Consider the following 22,000-nt stretch of genomic DNA (forward strand, 5'->3'; position numbering starts at 1 on the left):
GGGGCTGGATCTAGCGGGCGCCCCCCAACACCCACTCCACACGGTGACTTCCGTGGGGTTTGCAGGAATCACTGCCCAACCCAGAGGATTTATAGGGAACGTCTCAGAGCATATTTGGGGGGTACCTTTGGTATCTGGGGTTATTTTGAGTCGCAAGGCTAAAAGGTTTCAGACGCATTTTGGAAGACTCACGTGAGAATTCGGAGTGTTTCTGAAAGATGTTGGCGTCTCAGTGGGGCATGTGCATCCTTGTAGACATCTCTTTTTCTTTGGTAGATTTTGGTCGTGCCAGTGTTTGGGGTGGAGTCATTATGAATGAAGACATGATGTCTTGTTTCAGTAGGTCCTTGGATGTCTCTCTATGTGTTATTCCGTTGTGAGTTCATGAGTTATTGGGGCTTGTGGGATTTCATAGCAGGAGCGGGGTTCATCACGGAGTATCTGGGGAGGCTGTGAGACCCCATGGGAGTTTGTAAGAGCGTCTGATTCCAGAAGGGCAACAGCTCAGCTGGCAGATGGTTTCCATTAGGGAGAACTTACTGGGAGTGGGTAGGCAAAACACGAAAAGAGAGCTTACAAGGGGGCCATGATGCAGGGAAAGATCTGTGAAAAATCAGAGGGCAGTGACACCCCAGCGAAACACCTGCAGCAGAAAGGCTCCTCACTCTTTTTGTGTTTTTTTGAACTATAGTTGATTTATAGTTGTGTTAGTTTCAGGTATACAGCATAGTGATTCAGTTTTATACACATATATATAGAATATATATATAAGAATATATATATATGTATATATATACTTTTTCAGATTCTTTTCCCTTATAGGTTACTATAAAATATAGAGTATAGTTCCCTATACTATATAGTGGGTCCTTATTGGTCACATGTTTTATATGCAGTAGTCAATATTTTAATCCCAAACTCCTAATTTATCCCTCCCCCCTCCTCTCCCCTTCAGTAACCATAAGTTTGTTTTCTGTGTGGGTCTATTTGTTTTGTAAATCAGTTCATTTGTATATTTTTCTTTCTTTTTTTAGATTCCACATATAATCGATTTCTTTTTTTTTTTAGATTCCGCATATAACCGATATGATATTTGTCTTTCTCTGTCTGGCTTTACTTCACTTAGTATGAGGATCTCTAGGTCTAGGTCACACTCTCCTTGAAAAGATACAGCCTAGCTTCCTTGCTGCTGGGCCAGTGGGGATTACTCTCTGCTGGTCACACGTACCACCACCCAGCCAGCCACGCAGCGTCACCATGCACCTGGGGGAGCACAGAGGCCAGATGTTCCAAACTCACTCTGCAACAAGGATATACCTTCAGCGAGGGGGAGCGCGAGGTCCTGGGTAGGCAGCTGGGGAGAGGATGGGGAGTGCTGGCTTTCGGGGGCGACAGCCCTGGTAGTGGCAGGGAGACTCGGGAACTGGAGAAGGGGAAGCTCTGTTCATCCTCACGGGGGGACCCTCTCTTCAGCAGTGACCGGTATAGAACAGGGTGAGCCGGTGGGGTCATATTCAGAGAAAGGGTATCTTCTTTCCGACCAGCTCACTTGCCCTCAGCACTCCCTTCTCCCTCTCCCTTTGCTCTCTTCTCTAGAACAGCGAAGTTGATGCTTCCGCAGGTGAGTGACCTGAGGTTGGAAACATGGTTTGTCTATTTGTGCCTCTCCTGTGTCCCCTCCCTTCAGGCCTTCCACCTTCCTCTCTAATTTCTGTTCAGACACACACACTTCCTGCTGTTCAACCCTCAGTTTGCACAATCCCAAGACCCTGGGGTTGGGGGCTGTGACCATTTAAGCCAATGTCATAGCAAAGTGAGAATTTACACACCAGGATCCTTCCTCCATTGCGGAGTCTGGGCAGCCAGGAGGCCTCTTCTCTTTCTGCCGAGGATAGCCTCTTTCTTTGCTAACGTGCGTCTCCTCTCCTCCTGTGGCAGCCACCTGTGGATCAGCTCACTGCGATCCTGGCGGAACTTGCACTTGCCCTTGCCACCTTTTGAGAGGGAGGAGAGTGATCTGAGTGAAGGACCTTCAGCTTGACCACCCTCCCCCTCTGCTCCTGGTCAGCTCCCCCGTCACTTGTGATGAAGGCTAATCAGTCCCCCAGAATGAAGGCCACTCCAGAGGGCATACAGGTAGCACTTGATGTGTGTCTGACCTGGCAGTTGTGCCCCAGTTGCCAGCCCCACTCACAGTCTCCAGACAGTATGGTGTCCTTCCTCCACTGCATCTTTAGTTTGCCTATCTCAGCAATTGTTTTGGTCGTTTGTTGTTGTCGTTTTTGTATTGTTTTTTGTTTGTGTTTTTTAGTTGATGTATAGTTGACTTACAATGTTGAGTTAGTTTCAGGTGTACAGCAAAGTGATTCAGTTATTCGTATATATATATATATATATATATATATATATATATATATATGTATATTCTCTTTCAGATTCTTTTCTGTTATAGAAAAGAATAACTCTATTCACGATCTTGTACAAGATCGTGAATAGAGTTCCCTGTGCTATACAGTACGTCCTTGTTGGTTATCTATTTTAGACATAGTAGTGTGTATATGTTAACCCCAATGTTTTGGTCATTTGTAATGGTGGTATTGTCCATCTTAAACACCCTCCCCAAAGTTTTTATTCACTCCTTTCTTCCATCTTTAAAACAAGGCATTCTCTATTAACTACATTTCCCTCTCTAGTAAGTATCCCTTTTCTGTGCTCCATTTCAGAGCACAAGGCCCTAAAAACTTGTTTATATTCTTCAGTTCTTCACTTGAACCTCATCCAGTTAAGCTTTCGCATCCTCCGTGTCACTGACACTTTCTTCTTCAGAGTCACTGGTGGCCTCCTCGTTTCTTTTTTTTTTTAATTTATTTTATTGAAGTGTAGTTGATTTACAATGTTGTGTTAATTTCTGCTGTACAGCAAAGTGATTCATTTATATATATATATATATATATACATATATATATATACATAATAGATACTTTTTCATGTTCTTTTCTGTTATGGTTTAATACAGGATATTGAATATAGTTCCCCTTGGCAACCACCAGTCTGTTCTCCATGTCCATGATTCTGTTTCTGTTTTGTAGATAAGTTTGTGTCATATTTTATTTATTTATTTATAAATTATTTATTTACTTTATTTATTTTTGGCTGCATTGGGTCTTTGTTGCTGCGCGCGGGCTTTCTCTGGTTGCGGTGAGCGGGGGCTACTCTTCATCGCGGTGCACGGGCTTCTCATTGCGCTGGCTTCTCTTGTTGCAGGGCACGGGCTCTAGGCGCGCGGGCTCAGTTGTTGTGGCTTGCGGGCTCTAGAGCACAGGCTCGGTAGTTGTGGTGCATGGGCTTAGTTGCTCTGTGGCATGTGGGATCTTCCCGGACCAGGGATCGAACCCATGTCCCCTGCATTGGCAGGTGGATTCTTAACCACTGCGCCACCTGGGAAGCCCCTTGTGTCATATTTTAGATTCCACATATAAGTGATATCATATGTTGTCTTTGTCTGACTTACTTCACTCAGCATGACAATCTCTAGGTCCATCCCTGTTACTGAAAATGGCGTTATTTCATTCTTTTTTATGGCCGAGTAGTATTCCATTGTGTGTGTGTGTGTGTGTGTGTAGACACACCATATATTTTTATCCCTTCATCTGTCAATGAACACTTAGGTTGTTCTCATGTCTTGGTTACTGTGAATAATACTGCTGTGAACATAGGGGTGCATGTATCTTTTTGACTTGTAGTTTTGTCTGGATATATGCCCAGAAGTGGGATTGCTGGATCATATGACAACTCTATTTTTTAGTTTTTGAGGAACCTCCGTACTGTTTTCTATAGTAGCTGCACCAGTTTACATTCCCACCAACAGTGTATGACCTCGTTTCTAAATCCAATATTTAACTTCCTGTGCACATTTGCTTTTCCTGTCAGCAGCAGGTGGCACAGGTCCTCACTCCCTCTTCCTTGAAACACTTTTTTTCCATGGTTTTGAGGACGTCCCACTAACCTTTATAAGCCTGTCTACCTATTTGTTTTATTTTCTTCCCCCCTCCCTGTTCCCTTCTTAGTTCCCTCTGCTGAATTCCTGACCTCCCTGGTCTCTGAATGTGGGTGCATCCCAAGGCTTGAGTCCTGGAACCTCTTCTCTGTCTCTACCCACTGCCTTTCCTCATCATCTCGTCATATGGCTTTCAACACCACCTACGTGTCTCGCAATTTATCCTCTCCATCCAGACTTCTGCCTTAAACTGTCAATCCTGTGTCCAGCTGTCTCCTCGACATCTCTGCTGGGGACGTCTAACAGGCATCTCCAGCTTAATTTGTCCGAAACTGGTCTTGACCTCCCCCAGCCCTGTTCCCCCTGCCGTCCTCCACATCTCAGTTAAGGGCGACTCTGTGAATATCTCGGCATGATCTGAAGTATGTATTACATTCTTTGTAAGTGTTTTAATGTGTAAGATAAAAGAAATATTAGATGTTTACTTAAAGTGAGAGGAACAATACATAGTTTCTAAAATTCTTTTGAGAGATGGGAGAAACGTGTTTGGAGACCAAGGCCCTTCCTCATCAGCTTCCCCCCGTGCCTCTTGGACCTCCCCTCCCGCCCGCCTCCTCCTCCTCACCCTGCTCCAGCCACCCAGCCCTCTTTCCCTCTCCAGGGATGAAGTCTGTACTCTCAGGGCCCTCGCGGGGGTGTCTCTCTGCCTAGAACTATCGGACTCAGGAGACGCAGGTGGCAAACACGCTTCCTCCCCCAGGCCTTTGGTCTGATGTCAGCGTCTGAGTGGAGCCTTCTCTGACCACCTCCCTCCCATTTAACATGCCAGCCACACCCTCCCCCCCACCTCTGGTCCATGATGCGTGCTTGACGTGTTTTCTTCTTCCCCTTCCCCTTCCACGGCTGGATCCTGGTGACAGCAGTTCACCACGGGTCGAAAAGAGACAGAAAGAAGGTGGGAGACGGGCTCGGCTTGCCCCCTCTGAGCGGTGCTCAGCCCCGGCTTCACATTAGATGGATGAGGCATTTTGCACATACATGTTTTGTACCCCTCCCCCATCAAAGAGTGTCCTCAGATTTAGTTGGGTGGGGCATAGCCCCAGAAATGTTTTAAAGTGCCCCCAGATGATTCTGGTCTGTGTCCTGCACTGAGCGCCAGGGCTCTGTATCTTCCATTCCTGAGGCTGAGATTAGCCTCTGGGAGAGGCAAGGGGGCTCTGCTCTGCCTGGGGATGGACCAGGGCTGGTCTGTGACCTGAAGGGGGTCGTCGGGTCCAGCTGAGGTGCCCGCTGCTGCTGTGTACGTGAGGGCCTCACCAGGAGGGGAGCCTGATCTGAAGGAAAGGGTGGGGAAACTCCTGTGTTGGACTCTGTGTGGGAGTTTACTGTCCTGAGTCCCTCCTGGGACAGTGGGCAGCAGGGGACTGTCTGTTCCACATGCTGAGGTCTTCCCTGTGTGTGTGGTGGTGACTCAGGAAGGGGGAGTGTTGATTCCAAGCATTCAACGGCATCTTTTCCACTTTCAAGGTCGACTTCAAAGACTCATATTGCCTGAGGAAGAAGCCCGGAAGAGGAGGAAGAGGAAAGAAAGAGGAGTCTGGAATGGCTCTTTCTCAGGTAAAGTCATATTGTCAGTTGATTTCTCTGACCTTCCTGAAATGCCCTTCTTTGGACTCGCCGATCTTGTCTGTCTCTGAAGTATCCCGCCTGACACCTGTACCGTCACAGTCACCCGGGTCCTTCCCTCAGGGACTGTCATCTCCGCTTAGATTCTGTCTCATGATGACCCAGTGACGTGGAACTTGAAGAAGCTCCACTGTGGTCATCAAGAGACACCTCGTATTTCAGTAAATTTAAGTGTGTATGTGTGTCTGCATGAGTGCGTGGATGCACAAGCCCGTGGTTTTTATAAAATACATACCGCTATTTCTAAATAAGTTAGGTATGGGATTCCCTGGCGGTCCAGTGGTTAAGACTCCATGCTTCCACTGCGGGGGGCACAGGTTCAGTCCCTGGTCGGGGAACTAAGATCCCACAAGCTGCGTGGCGCAGCCAAAAAAAATTAAAAATAAATAAATAAATAAGTAAGTTATATATTATTTAGTTGTTGAAATTATATCTTAAGTATTTTTCATTGTGTTAAATTTTTTCTACACTATGACATTAATGAGTTAAATAGTTATAAAAAGAGTAACATGTATGTGCGTGTGTGTGCATGTCTGCATGATGACATGTTATGTAGTTCTAGGTTGTTAGCCTTGAACTTGTTTCAAGTTTCCTCAGGGAACCCTCTGTCAATGTACCTTTGATGCTTTTATATGACTTAAATTCTTTACGTTTAAATTCAGAATCTAAACACCTGGGTTTATATGTTTGTTCTACCATCTTTAGCAGTTTGACCTGAGGCAAATTTCTTAGAATGTCTGTGACACAGCTGTCTCTACCTTAAGATGGATGGGACCAGATCTTTTTTTTTTTTTTTAATTTAAAAAAATTGTTTTAAATTTTATATTGGAGTATAGTTGATTAACAATGTTGTGTTAGTTTCAAGTGTACAGCAAAGTGATTCAGTTATACATACACAGGTATCTGTTCTTTTTCAAATTCTTTTCCCATTTAGGTGATTACAGAGTATTGGGCAGGGTTGCTTGTGCTATACAGTAGGTTCTTGTTGGTTATCTATTTTATATACAGTAGTGTGTGTATATTAATCCCAAACTGCTAATTTATCCCCACCCCCACCCCACCTTTCCCCTTGGTAACCTTAAGTTTGTTTTCTATGTCTGTGAGTCTTTCTGTTTTGTTTATTTATTTATTTTAATATTTTAATTTTATTGGAATATAGTTGATTTACAATGTTGTGTTACTTTCAGGTGTGCAGAAAAGTGAGTCAGTTATACATATATCCACTCTTTTTTAGATTCTTTTCAAATCTTTTTTTTTTAAGTTTTTTAAATTAATTTTTATTGAAGTAGAGTTGGTTTACAATGTTGTGTTAGTTTCTACTGTACAGCAAAATGAATCAGCTGTACATATACATATATCCCCTCTTTTTTGGATTTCCTTCCCATTTAGGCAACCACAGTGCATTAAGTAGAGTTTCCTGTGCTATACAGTATGTTCTCATTAGTTATCTATTTTATATGTAGTATCAGTAGTGTATATGTGTTAATCCCAATCTCCCAATTCTTCCCACTCTCCCCCTTTTCCCCCTTGGTATCCATACATTTGTTTTCTACATCTGTGTCCCTATTTCTGCTTTGCAAGTAAGATCATCTACACCATTTTTCTAGATTCCACATATATACGTTAATATATGATACTTGTTTTTCTCTTTCTGACTTACTTCACGCTGTATGACAGTCTCTAGGTCCATCCATGTCTCTACAAGTGACCCAATTTCGTTCCTTTTTATGGCTGAGTAATATCCCATTGTATATATGTACCACATCTTCTTTATCCATTCCTCTGCCGATGGACATTTAGGTTGCTTCCATGACCTGGCTATTGTAAATAGTGCTGCTGTGAACATTGGGGTGCATGTGTCTTTTTGAATTATGGTTTTCTCAGGGTATATGCCCAGTAGTGGAATCGCTGGGTCAGATATTTTTAAATTTGGTATTATGTTATTATACAAGTTAGTACATGCAGAGTATTTAGAGGAATGCGTAGCACATGAGAAGTGTTCAAACACTTTTTGAGATTACTGTTGCTGTCATCACAGTTTCTTTAAAGCCACTATAGGCATTGTCATCTTTGAAGATGTCATTCCTGCTCTTGTTCCTCTAGACATTGAATATTACTTGGTGTGAGGAGCGTATCTCACATTTCTATACAGATCATCCTGTGTTGATTGTGTGTATGTGTTTCTTGTATTGTCCACAAAAATGGGAAATCCACACTGATTTAGAGGCTATCATAACCTCTTATGGAAAAGTATAATAAACCAAAATTAGGGACACATAACTTGCTCAAAAATACCGTAAGTGGATCTGTAACAATACTCACTTCAGTCAAATCGATCCTTTCCCCTCTCTCTCCTCTTCTCATTTTGTGTGAAAATAAGGACTCTCCTCATGGCCTGTTGGTGAAATGTGTTTTCATTTCAGGCACAGTTGACATTCAAGGATGTGGCCATAGAATTCTCTCAGGAGGAGTGGGAATGCCTGGATCCTGGTCAGAGGGCCTTGTACAGGGATGTGATGTTGGAGACCTACAGGAACCTGCTCTCCCTGGGTGAGGATAACTTCCCTCCAGAAGTCGGGACCTGTCCTTGGGTATCTTTGCATTTTCCTTTGTGTGCCTCTTGGGAACCCCTACACTGCCTGCCTGAGATCAAAGCCCTGTTGACTCAGAAATGAAAAGCTTCATAATGTAGCATGAGGACTTTGAACTTGTCCTTTCTTCGTATGATCTTCCCATTTCATGATAAAGGGTGATTCCAGAGCTTAAAAATGCTTAAAATCTTATGGCAAACTTAAAATATCCAGTTCCCTCTTTTCTACCCCTGTGCTTTTGATTCAGTAGTTCTTGGAAGAGAGCTAGATGTCTGCATATCATACTACGCTCTGTGCGTTCAGAAGGAGACAATCAGTGGGTGAATTTTTGAAATTGTTTGTTTAGCTTTATTGAGGTATAGTTGTCAAATAAAATTGTAATATATTTAAAGTGTACAACGCAATGATTTGATATACATATACGTTGTGAAAGGATTCCCATCAAGTTAATTAACAAACGTTACCTCACATACTTACTTTTTTTTTTTTTTCTTGGAGAGAACACTTAAGTTCTACTCTCGTAGCACATTTCAGTTTTATAGTATTATCCGCTATAGTCATCACGTTTTACATGAAATTTTCAGACCTTATTCATCTTATGACGGAAATTGTGTGCCCTTTTATCAACCTCTCCCCATTTCCATAACCCCCAACCCCAGGCAGCAGTTATTCTACTCTGTGTTTCTAGACCTGGTTTCTTCCCTCATCATTGTACTCCCTCCCATTGATTGACTGATTGATGGCTGCGCCGGGTCTTAGTTGGCGGCATGCGGGCTCCTTAGTTGCGGCATGCATGCGGGATCTACTTCCCTGACCAGGGATCGAACCCAGGCCCCCTGCGTTGGGAGCGCAGAGTCTTACCCACTGGACCACCAGGGAAGTCCCTGCACTCCCTCCCTTTTAGATCTCTTCCTTTTTGCCCCATGTCCTATAGTTAAGAATGGGACAATATTATGCTACTTGCTAAGTCAGTTTCTCTTTTTTCCTAAGTCAACATTTTAAGTGTCCGAATACATTTATCTTCCCACAGATTGGTAAGTACAAACACTGTCCACATGCCATTACTCCCTAGCCTCTACGCTTTTTAACTTTTTTTTATTCTCTTTTTTTTTTAATTGAAGTGTACTTGATTTACAATGTTGTGTTCATTTCTGCTGTTCAGCAGAGTGATTCAGTTATACATACATATACATTCTTTTTCACATTGTTTTCCATTATGGTTTACCCCAGGTTATTGAATATAGTTCCCTTGCTTATTTTTCAAAACACATTGTTTGTTTTCTTAGTTTGGAGAGTTCTTTGTATAACCTGGACACAAGTCCATGATGAGATATCTATCATGCAAATATTTTCCCCTAGTCTGTAGCTGGTGTTTTCATTTTCTTAACAGTGTCTTTTTAAAAAAACTTTTTAAAAATTGAAGTATAGTTGGGAATTCCCTGAAGGTCCAGCGGTTAGGACTCTGCACTCTCAATGCTGAGGGCCCAGGTTCAATCCCTGGTCGGGGAACTAAGATCCCGCGAGCCGCTTGGCCAAAAAAATTGAAGTATAGTTTATTTACAGTGTTGTGTTAATTTCTGCTGTACAGCAAAGTGATTCAGTTATACATATGTATATATCCTTTTTTATATTCTTTTCCATTATGATTTATCACACAATATTGAATATAGTTCCCTGTGCTGTACAGTAGGACTTTGTTGTCTATTCATTCTGTATATAGTAGTTTGCATCTGCTAATCCCAAACTCCCAATCCATATCTACCCTACTCACCCTCCCTCTTGGCAACCACATGTCTGTTCTCTATGTCTGTGAGTCTGTTTCTGTTTCATTTGTGCCTTTTTTTTTTTTTTTTTTTTTTTGCCATGTGGCTTGCAGGATCTTAGTTCCCCAACCAGGGATTGAACCCTCACCCTCGGCAGTGAAAGCACAGAGTCCTAACCACTGGACCGCCAGGGAAGTCCCATGCGCCATATTTTATATTCCACATATGAGTGATAGCACATGGTATTTGTCTTTCTCTTTCAAAAAGTCAGTGGTCTTAATGTAAATTTCAGTTCTCGTTTTGTGTTGGTTCTGGAACAGAAGCCCTTGCTTTTTTTTTTCTTCAGAAGGATTTGTTGAGAATTTCACAAACAATAGTTTTGTGTAATTGTGGTTACTTATTATTTATACCCTGATTTTATCATAGGTTACTAGAATGTTTTATTTACTAATTTTCTTTCTTTTTTAATTGAAGTATAGTTGATTTACAATGTTGTGTTAATTACTGCTGTCCAGCAGAGTGACTGAGTTATGCCTACACATATATACATTCTTTTCCATCATGTTTTATCACTGTTTGCTAATTTTAATTATGACTTATAGATGATGGCTTTTCAGTGGGTATCATGCAGTATAACTGACTCACATCACTGGTTAGTGTTGCAGAATGGCCATTCTGAGTAAATATAGTTCTACGACTTTTATAACTGGTATTCAGAGAATTACTGTATTTTTATAACATCGTTTTATTAAACTTCATTTCCACTTCTAAATTGCCATTTATTTATATTACTCATTAGTTAAAATTGTTATGGCTTATTTACCATTAGAGTACTGTGCTTTAGCATTTATTGGTGCACAATCGATATGCAGTAGATATGTGTAATATCTTTATCTCTTCAAATCTGAAACCGCCATATGTTTTCTGTGAAGTGGTATGTGCTTTGGGGTCATGGTACAAAAATACCCCTTCTTTCAGGGCTAACATGGGTACACTGTGGGTGTTTCAGCCATTGATTGTTTAAAGTAGGCTTCCCTAAAATTAATTTGAAATACATGTAATCACCCTTTCTCTCTCTTTTTTTTTTTTTTTCCTAATTTATTCATTTTTGGCTGCGTTGGGTCTTCGTTGCTGCACGTGGGCTTTCTCTAGTTGCGGTGAGCGGGGGCTACTCTTCGTTGCGGCGCGCGGGCTTCTCATTGTGGTGGCTTCTCTTGTTGTGGAGCATGGGCTCTAGGCACGCGGGCTTCAGTAGTTGTGGCACATGGGCTCAGTAGTTGTGGCTTGTGGGCTCTAGAATTCAGGCTCAGTAGTTGTGGTGCATGGGCTTAGTTGCTCTGTGGCATGTGGGATCTTCCCGAACCAGGGATCGAACCGTGTCCCCTGCATTGGCAGGCAGCTTCCTAACCACTGCGCCACCAGGGAAGTCCCACCCTTTCTTTATAAAAGAATCTCATTCCCTTTGTGTTCCTAAAAACTGAAGATCATGGTTGCAACATTTCTTAACTGTTCAAAATATGTAGTACTTCTGGTATAATATTATGTTCTTCAATATGAAATATTTCTTTCCAAACTGTAATTAATAGGAGACATACGATTCTTTATGTCTTGTAGATACCTCTCTTAAATGTGTGATCAAGGAATCAGCACCAAAAGAGAACAGTCATACGGGGGAAATGTTGCAAACAGTGTTGTTGGAAAGACATGAACGCTATGAGACTGAGGACTATGGCTATAGGGAAATCCAGAGAAATATGTGTGACTTTGAGTACCAGTGGAGAAGTGACAAAAGAAATTACAGAGGAGTGCCTGTCACCCATAAAAAAAATCTCACTGGTAGAAGAGATCAACATGGTAGAAGAGATGAAGGAAACAAGCCTATTGAAAACAGGCTGGGACTAAGCTTTCAGTCACATCTGGCTGAACTGCAGATATTTCCAACTGAAGGGCAATTTTATGAGTATCATCAAGTTGAGAAGTCTAACAACAGTGGTTCCTCATTTTCAGTACTTCAGAGAATTCTTCCGAGTGTCCAAACCAACATTTTTAATGAATATGGGAATGATTTCTGGCATTCTTCATTACTCACACAAGACCAGAAAGCATACATTAGGGAAAAACCTTACAAATGTGATGAGTATGACAAAGCAGTTAATCATGGCTCACAACTCACTAACCATCAGGTAATCCACACAGGTGTGAAACCTTACAAATGTAATGTATGCGGCAAAGCCTTTAATCAGAGCTCACATCTCACTAGACATCGAAGAATCCACACGAAAGGGAAACATCACAAGTGTGAGGAATGTGGTAAGGGCTTCAGTTACAGTTCACACCTCGTACGTCATCGCAGAATTCATACCGGAGAGAAACCCTACCAGTGTGGTGAGTGTGACAAAGCCTTCAGTGTGTATTCAAGTCTTATTTATCATCAGGTCGTCCATACTAGAGAGAAACCTTACAAATGTAATGAGTGTGGCAAAGTCTTTAGTCAGAGTTCAAGCCTTACTAATCATCGCAGGATTCATACTGGAGAGAAACCGTACAAATGTAATAAATGTGGCAAAGCCTTTAATCAGAGCTCCCACCTCACTCGACATCAGGTCATGCACACTGGAGAGAAACCCTACAAATGTAGTGAGTGTGGGAAAGTCTTCACTCAAAACTCAAGCCTCGTAAGTCATCGGAGAATTCATACTGGGGAGAAGCCGTACAAATGTAACGAGTGCGGCAAAGCATTTGGTGTGTATTCAAGTCTTACTTATCATCAGGTCACCCATACTAGAGAGAAACCTTACAAATGTAATGAGTGTGGCAAGGTCTTCAGTCAGAGTTCAAGCCTTCCTAGTCATCGCCGGATTCATACCGGAGAGAAACCTTACAAATGTAATCAGTGCGGCAAATCCTTTATTCATTGCTCAAACTTCAACAGACATAAGAAAATCCACACTGGAGAGAAACCTTACCATTGCAGTGAGTGTGGCAAGGTCTTCACTCAAAACTCAAGCCTCGTAAGTCATCGGAGAATTCATGCTAGAGAGTAACCTGACCAATGTAACGAGTGTGGCAAAATAATACAAGTTCAAGCATGGATTGACACTAGAGAGTCCACACTAAAGAGAAATTACGTCAGGGTAACATATAGGACAGAGGACTTGTACAGACTTCGCAACTGACTAGACATCAGAATATACATCTTTGATGAAGCCACAAGAACATAATGTGTGTATAAAGGCTCTTATCCGCAGATCAAAACTACAGAACATCGCAAGATTCCTACTGGAGAGCAGCCTTACACATGTAATGAATGTGGAAAGGCTTTTTATTAAACATTCATGGCTTTGATGTCATGAGAGGATTTACACCTGAGAGAAACCAGGGAAATTTACTGAATGTGGAAAGGCCTTTAAGCAAGTGTCCCCTCAGGATTCACCAAAGAATTCATAATGGAAAGAAACCTTACAAACGTAATGAATATTTAAAATTTCTTCAAGACTTTTCACAACAGAATCCACATGAGAGCATTCACATGAGGAATAACTAAGTCTCAAGTTTAGTCTGAAATATTGCATACTGCAGAATAAAATTACAAGTCAAAATATGTTAAAACTTAGGTAGATATATAGATAGATCCTGAGGATGTTATCCTATGGTTTCTTTTCTAAATCTCTTATAGTTTAAAGTAGTATGGTTTTACATTTCACGTTTAAAGCTGTGACCAATTTTGAGCTAATATTTGTACAGGTGTGAAGTTTTGGTGGAGATTATTTCATTTTTTTTTCCTGGTATGGAAGATCAGTTGATATGGTGTAATTTTTTCAGATTCTTGCTTCATTCAGTTTTCTTGGTACCTTTGTCAAAACTCAGTTGGAAGTAATTGTGTGGGGCTGTTTCTGGGTTCTCTGTTTTGTTCCATCGTTCTGTATGTCTCACTCCACAAATATCAGTCTTGATTACTTTTTATCTTATTAGAAGTTTTTAATTGAATGAGTGATTCCAACCAATTTATTCTTCTTCAGATATTTTAGCTATTCTAGTTCCTTTGCCTTTCCATATAAGTTTTAGAAAAATCTTGTTTGTGCCTACAAAATATCTTGATAGAAAATGCATTAAGCCTATGAGTTTGCGATCATTTGACATCATTTCTATGTTATGCCTTCCAATAAATGGCTGTAGTATGTCTATTTATTTGTCTGATCTTTGGTTTCTTTCACCAGTATTTTATGGATTTCAGCATCAAAATCTCGTCAACGTTTTGTTTGATTAACACATTTCTACTTTTTCTTTTTTGAATAATCGGACATGTTATTTTTAACTTGTTTCCATGTGTTAATTGCTACTCTATAGAAATACAATAGATTTTTGAATGTTGATCTTTTATCCTCAGAACTTAACTAGTCTCACTTATTCTAGAGGTTTTCATAGATTCTTGGACTTGGACTTGTCTGTATATATCATTTCATTAGTTTCCTAATGCGGCTTGTTGACGAAAATTCAATTATCTATCAAGAAGAAAAAAAAAAGGGGAATTTTATTCGCGCCAAATTGAGGGCTATAATCCAGGAAGCAGATTCTCAGAAAGCTCTGAGAACTGTTCCAGCTGTTAGCGTTCAAGGTACAGTCATACACATTTTCGAGACAAAGGATCGTGCATCAAAATGACATACTGATATTTTACATAAAGTTCACCAAGGATACGTAGTCCAGGTAAGTACATACAATGCGAGCAGCAAGTCACCATGACCCCCTACAGAGTTGGGAAAGAACGCTATTCTTTTAAGAAGTTAAATTGCTAGTGTCAAAAGAAAGGAAAAAAATTTGACCTTTCCGGTTGGTTGGGCAGGCACTCCCAGTTTGAGGAGTTGTGGTTAATGTGTAATGCAGATGCACGCTGCACATTTGGGAGGGAGGAGGCCTGAACAGAGAATTTTATGTTAATTTTTTTCTTGTCTTGCCTTAAAATATACATTTTATTTCATCAGGCGGTAAGAAATTACCACAAACTAGGTGGATTAAAACAATAAAATTTATTCTCTTTCAGTTCAGGTCAGACGTCTAAAATGGGTATGTTAACAGAACCGTAACCCTGACATTCCAGGGAGGAACTTATTTCCTTGCACTTTGCAAATTCTGCAGACTGCTTATATGCTTTGTCACTTCATCCATCGTCAAAGTCAGCCAGGTACCATCTTAATATCTTTTTATCTCCGTCCTGCTTCCACCACAGTAGCAGCTTCTCTGTGACTAAGTCCAACTGCATCCTTCTTATTCAACCCCTTCTGATTATACCATGTTTATCGGATAATCCAGGATAATCTCTCATCTCAAGATCCTTAACACTTGAAGGTTACAGGGGTGGGGATGTGGCTATCCTTTGGTGGCGGGAGGTGATTATTCAACCCACCACCACAACGATACCTCCTGCTGATGGATACACTAGTATATCTTCTGATGTTTATCGCTTCTATTTCCTTTTATTCCCTTATTTCATTGGCTGTAACTTCTAATTGCATGTTGACTAACAGTGGTAAGAGCGGACGTCCTTGTCTTATCCCCAGTCTCTGTGGGGGAAGCATTCAGTCTTTCACCATTAAGAATGATGTTTGTTGTAAGGTAAGCTTTCTTAGGTGTTCTTTATTGAGTTGAGGAAATTTCCCTCTATTCCTGTTTCTCTCAAAGCTCAAACTGAGTGTTGAATATTGTCAAATGCTTTTTCTGCATCAATTGATAGGATGCTATGATTTTTCCACTGTAATCTGTTGCTACTGTGATTTATGTTGATTGTTTTTTAAACATTAAAACAGCCTTGCATCCCTCAAGTGAACCCCTTTTGGTCATCGTGTACAGTTCTTTCTGTATATTGTTTGTTTGTTTTAAATATTTATTTATTTGGCTGTACCAGGTCTTAGTTGTGGCACACGGGATCTTTAGTTGCAGCATGTGGGATCTAGTGTCCTGACCAGGGATCGAACCTGGGTCCCCTGAATTGGGAGTTTGGAGTCTTAGCCACTGGACCACCAGGGGAGTCCCTCTTTCTATATATTGCTAATTTCTATCACTAATATTTTGTAAGAATTTTTGCATATTTTTTATGTGGGATTTAGTTAGTAGTTATGGCTTTCTTCAAATGCCTTTATTTTTGTTACCATGGTAATAGTAGTCTCAGAAATTGAGTTTAAAATATTCATGGTCTATTTTCTGGAAGAAATTGTATATTTCTTCATGAAATGCTGTTATTCTTCTTCATACATTTGATAGAATTGCCTAGTGTCACCAGTTGAGTCTAGCAATAAGTTTGGGAGGGGCACTTTTTTTGAGGTAAGAACACTTAACATGAGTACTACCATGTACAGTATTGTTAGCTATAGGTAGTATGCCATATCGTAGATCTCCAGAACTTATTTATCTTGTATAACTGAAACTTTGTACCCTTTGAACACCATCTCCCCATTTCCCTCTCCCGCTAACCCCTGGCAACCAACATGCTACTCTGATTCTATGAGTTTGACTATTTTAGGTTCCACATAAAAGTGAGATCATACAGTATTTTTCTCCATCGGTCTTGTTTCACTTAGCATAGAGTCCTCCAGGGCTATCCATGTTGTTGAACAATAACAGGATTTCCTTCTTTGTTAAGACTGAATAAGATTGCATTGTATGTTTATAAAACATTTTCTTTATCCATTCTTGTGTTGATGCTCATTAAAGTTGTTTCTATACATTGATTACTGTGAATAATGCTGCAATGAACATAGGAGTACTGGTACTTCTGTGAGATCCTGATTTTATTTCCTTTGGATATATAACCAGCAGTGGGATTGCTGGGTCATATGGCAGTTCTATTTATAATTTTTGGAGAACCCACCATACTGTTTTCTATAGTGGCTGTACCACTGTTCCCTTTTCTCAAACATCCTTGGCAACATTTGTTATCATTTATCTCTTTAAGAATTATCCTAGGGACTTCCTGGTGGTGCAATGGTTAAGAATCCGCCTGCCAATGCAGGGGACATGGGTTTGAGCCCTGGTCTGGGAAGATCCCACGTGCCGCAGAGCAACTAAGCCTGTGCACCACAACTGCTGAGCCTGCGCTCTAGAGCCCGCGAGCCACAACTACTGAGCCCACGTGCCACAACTACTGAAGCCCGTGTGCCTAGAGCCCTCGCTCCACATCAAGAGAAGCTACCGCAATGAGAAGCTCACACACCACAACGAAGAGTAGCCCCCGCTCTCTGCAACTAGAGAAAGCCCGCATGCAGCAACGAAGACCCAATGCAGCCAAAAATAAATAAATATATAAATAAATTTATTTATTTTAAAAAATAAATAATAAGCATTCTAACAAGTATGAAATGATATAGCATGGTGGCTTTGATTTGCTTTTCCCTGATTAGTGATGTTGGGTAACTTTTCATATACCTGCTGACCATTTGTATGTCTTCTTTTGAGAAATGTCTGTTTAGGTCCTTTGCCCATTTTTTAATTGGATTATTTGGGGGGTTTTGCTATTGAGTTGAGTTCCTTACATATTTTGGATATTAACCCCCTATCAAATACATGGTTTGCAAATATTTTCTCCCATTCTGTAGATTGCCTTTTCACTCTTTTTTTATTATTATTTTTAAAAATATTTATTTATTTATTTGGCTGCACTGGGTCTTAGTTGCGGCATGCAGGATCTTTAGTTGTGGCATGCAGGATCTAGTTCCCTGACCAGGTATCGAACCTGGGCCTCCTGCATTAGGAGCGTGGAGTCTTAGCCACTGGACCACCAGGGAAGTCCCTGCCTTTTCACTCTTTTTTTAAAAATAAATTTATTTATTTTATTTATTTGGCTGCGTTGGGTCTTTGTTGCTGCATACAGGCTTTCTCTAGCTGTGGTGAGCGGGGGCTACTCTTTGTTGCGCTACGTGGGCTTCTCATTGTGGTGGCTTCTCTTGTTGCAGAGCACAGGCTCTAGGTGTGTGGGCTTCAGTAGTTGTGGCACACAGCCTCAGTAGTTGTGGCACACAGACTCAGTAGTTGTGGCACACGGGCTCAGTAGTTGTGGCTCGTGGGCTCTAGAGTGCCGGCTCAGTAGTTGTGGTGCATGGGCTTAGTTGCTCTGCAACATGTGGGATCTTCCCAGACCAGGGTTCGAAACCGTGTCTCCTGCATTGGCAGGTGGATTCTTAACCACTGCGCCACTAGGGAAGTCCCTGCCTTTTCACTCTTGATTGATTCTTTTGCTGTGCAGAAACTTTTTAGTTTGATGTGGTCACATTTGTCTAATTAGCTTTTGTGTCAAATTAAAAAAAAAATATTCCACAGGCTGTTGTCAAGAAGCTTTTCCCCTGTTTTCTTCTAGGGGTCTTACAGTTTCAGGTCTGACACTTAAGTATTTAATTCATTTTGATTTGATTTTTTTTTTTTTTGCTGTGCCGTGCAGCATGTGGGATCTTAATTCCCTGACCAGGGATTGAACCCGTGCTCCCTGCAATGGAAGTGCGGAGTCTTAACCACTGGCCCTCCAGGGAAGTCCTGTAAGATCTTTTTTGATGATCAGTGATAGGGTGAGCTGTTTCACTTACAACACTTCTGATGACAAACATATGGGGGTTTGCCCCACACCAAGCAATTCTCCAGCTCTTCGGACACCAGCTGGGTGTCCTACAATTGAATTTTGATACCAACTACTTGGAGTAAGTACAGACTCCAAAGAATTAAGGACTCAGTTGCACGACACTACCCCCACTTCAGATGCCAATCACAAGTCCTAGGCCTCCCATGCTTCTGACCTACTGGCTGTAAATGGCTACAAATTCTACTATACTCTTGAGTAGAAGTGATATTCAGAGATCAATTCTCGACTTATTCCTGACCTAAACAGAAATGCTTGTTAACATTTTTTTTTTAACATCTTTCTTGGAGTATAATTGCTTTACAATGGTGTGTTAGTTTCTGGTTTATAACAAGTGAATCAGCTATACATATACATATATCCCCATGTCTCCTCCCTCTTGCGTCTCCCTCCCACCCTCCCTATCCCATCCCTCTAGGTGGTCACAAAGCACCGAGCTGATCTCCCTGTGCTCTGTGGCTGCTTCCCACTAGCTAGCTGTTTTACATTTGGTAGTGTATATAAGTCCATAACACTCTCTCAACATTTGGCCATCAATATAAAGTTCTATATTCATTGTTGATGGACACTACAGATCAGATTAATTTTCCTCCTGATCCTATATGCTGGGTGTATGTTTATTTTATTTTACTTTATTTTAAATTTTATTGAAGTATGGTTGATTTACAATGTTGTGTTGTAGATTTCTGTAAATGTAACTGAGTGTTGAAATGTTTCAAGTGCTTCTCTGAAGCTATTGGCATAATGGAAGTCAGTGTTCTCATTGTTCACACCACAGCAGGCTGTGTAGTACCACACATTAAAATATCACGTATTACTAGAATAGCATCTACTCAGTCACATTGTGTATTTTAATGATCCATTTTGCATCAAACTTCAGAAGTCAAACTGCTTTTTTTTTGATGTCTTAACATGAGGGATATAATAGCAGTATTACACATTTTCATATCTTCTGTATTGAAAAAAGTTTGTGAATGAAGAGAACTGCCAGTACCTTGCAAATGTGGGAAATTTTCCTGTAAAGCAATCAGTCTTGTTGAATATTTCAAAGTTTTGAAGTTATTTATGTTTCTCTCATTTCTAATTCTTCTTAATTCAGTTTTAGTGATCTATATTTGTAGAAATCATTCTTCTCAATTTTCAAATTAATTAATATAAAGTTCTTAGTAATCTCTACATCTTTTGAAAATCTCTATCAATAGTCATCTACTATGGTTAGTATTGTTCAAGTGTGTCTTTGCACATTTTATTTTATTTTATTATTTTTTTAAATAAATTTATTTTATTTATTTACTTTTGGCTGCATTGGGTCTTCATTGCTGCACGTGGGCTTTCTCTAGTTGCAGTGAGCAGGGGCTACTCTTCCTTGCGGTGCGCGGGCTTCTCATTACGGTGGCTTCTCTTGTTGCGGAGCACGGGCTCTGGGTGTGCAGGCTTTGGTAGTTGTGGCACGTGGGCTCAGTAGTTGTGGTGCACAGGCTCAGTAGTTGTGGTGCATGGGCTTAGTTGCTCCGCGGCATGTGGGATCTTCACGGACCAGGGCTCGAACCCATGTCCCCTGCATTGGCAGGCGGATTCTTAGCCACCGGGCCACCAGGGAAGCCTTTTGCACATTTTAAAGCTAATATTTCAAAAGAACATTTTGTTATATTTAATATAATTTTCATTTTTGCCTTTTGTTGGGTTTACACTATACCTTTCTTTAAAAATTCTTGAATTGGACCCATAGGACATGGATTGTCCAGTGAACTTCTAATATGTGAATTTGCAGCTATCTTATTTCCTCTAAATAATTTTTTTCATTAAATAAATATCACAAGGTTGACACAAGAATTTTCTTATCTTTTCATATACATAAATTCTAATTATCTAAACAAATAGTGACTCTTTAAGGTTTTCAATATTTTAAAATTTCTGAATGTACAGTTTTCCAAGTGGTATTATTTGATGATAAAATACTATCTGTCTTATTAAAAATTTTTTTTAGTGTTTGAAACTTTGTGGTCTAACAACTGCTGAAAAATGTTCTTTATATATATTTTTTTTGACACAAGTTTGAATATATTGTCCATTTGTTGAAACTCCTTTAAATTTTTTGGATCCTCAAATCTAGCAATCACAAATAAGGGTATATTCTAATCTTTCTATGTGATTGAGGAATTGTCCATTTCCCCCACTTTTTGATTCTCCTGTTTTGTTCCCTTGGATCTTTTCCTAAAGAAAAATCCACATAAGCAAAAAAGTTATTCACCCACACCCTCCTCCTCTGCTATTCTAGAAATGTGAAGATTCCACCATACGTGTATTTCCTCAGTAGAGGACATGGGAGTCCGAACTGACTCCTGTCTTCCCTCAAACTAATTGAGATATCACTTAATACAAAATATTTCAGCCTCTAAATATCCCAGTACCCGGTTGATAGTTTTATTTGTCGATTTCCCATCTTAAAAACATTCTACAATGAGATACCACCTCACATCCATTAGGATGGCTACTATTATTTAAAAAACAACAGAAAATAACAAATGTTGGCAGGGAGGTCGTGAAACTGTAAACCTTATCCACTGTTGGTTAGATTGTGAAATGGTGCAGCTAATTTGGAAAACACATGGTTCCTGAAAAAGTTAAACCTAGAATTAACATATGATCCAAAAATTCTACTTCTGGGTATATACCCCAAAGAACTAAGAGAAGACTCAAAGAGAAATTTGTACAGGCATGTTCAGAGCAAGATTATTTACAATAGCCAAAAGGTGGACGCAACCAAACGTCCACTGACACACAAAGAGAAACATGATGTGGTCAACGATAAAATATTATTCAGCCTTAAAAAGGATAGTCTGACATATGCTACAACATGGATGAACCTTGAGGACATTATGCTAAGTGAAATAAGCCAATTGCAAAAGGACAAATACTGTCTGATTCCACTTATATGAGGTATCTAGACCAGTCAAATTTGTAGAGACAGAAAGTAGAATGGTGGTTGCCTTACCCATCATTCAGCTGATCTTTGCCAGAAAATACAGAAAAAACATATGGCAATCTCTCCCCATCCAAAAACAACTCAAATAGCAAGGTCTCCTCTTAGGCTTTGAGGTAAAAACACATGCTGGACCTTCAGTGTTATGCAGTGTCTGACACCTTATTCCCTCTTCCAGATCCATCCTAGGTATGTGAATAATCAAAACCAAAGGCTCTTTCTTTCCATAAACTCTTCTCACATTTCACTGCCTCCTGAATTCTAGGGACATTTTGATTTATTAGACTGAAATATACATACTCAGAGAAACTTTGTATTATCTCCAAATAATACAGACCACACTTTTTACAAATTCCTAGA

General features: G+C 40.4%; 1 protein-coding gene across 1 annotated transcript; it reads left to right on the forward strand.

Moving 5' to 3' along the window:
- The first annotated feature begins 2,070 nt into the window (after nucleotides 1–2,070).
- LOC137753002 (zinc finger protein 665-like) lies at nucleotides 2,071–14,162 on the forward strand. The gene is made up of 4 exons (XM_068527948.1): nucleotides 2,071–2,136; nucleotides 5,525–5,614; nucleotides 8,107–8,233; nucleotides 11,652–14,162. The coding sequence occupies exons 1-4, from the start codon at nucleotides 2,086–2,088 to the stop codon at nucleotides 13,079–13,081; spliced, it is 1,698 nt and encodes a 565-aa protein (XP_068384049.1). The 5' UTR covers nucleotides 2,071–2,085; the 3' UTR covers nucleotides 13,082–14,162.
- Nucleotides 14,163–22,000: the final 7,838 nt, after the last annotated feature.

The sequence above is a fragment of the Eschrichtius robustus genome, chromosome 19 (assembly GCF_028021215.1).
Source record: "Eschrichtius robustus isolate mEscRob2 chromosome 19, mEscRob2.pri, whole genome shotgun sequence".
Lineage (NCBI taxonomy): Eukaryota > Metazoa > Chordata > Mammalia > Artiodactyla > Eschrichtiidae > Eschrichtius > Eschrichtius robustus.

Excerpts from the sequence above, each read along its gene's own strand:
- LOC137753002 (XM_068527948.1), top strand. The coding sequence starts at position 2,086 with ATGAAGGCTAATCAGTCCCCCAGAATGAAGGCCACTCCAGAGGGCATA. Across the intron at positions 5,615-8,106 it reads CTGGAATGGCTCTTTCTCAG|GCACAGTTGACATTCAAGGA; the intron begins GTAAAGTCATAT and ends TTTTCATTTCAG. Across the intron at positions 8,234-11,651 it reads CAGGAACCTGCTCTCCCTGG|ATACCTCTCTTAAATGTGTG; the intron begins GTGAGGATAACT and ends TATGTCTTGTAG.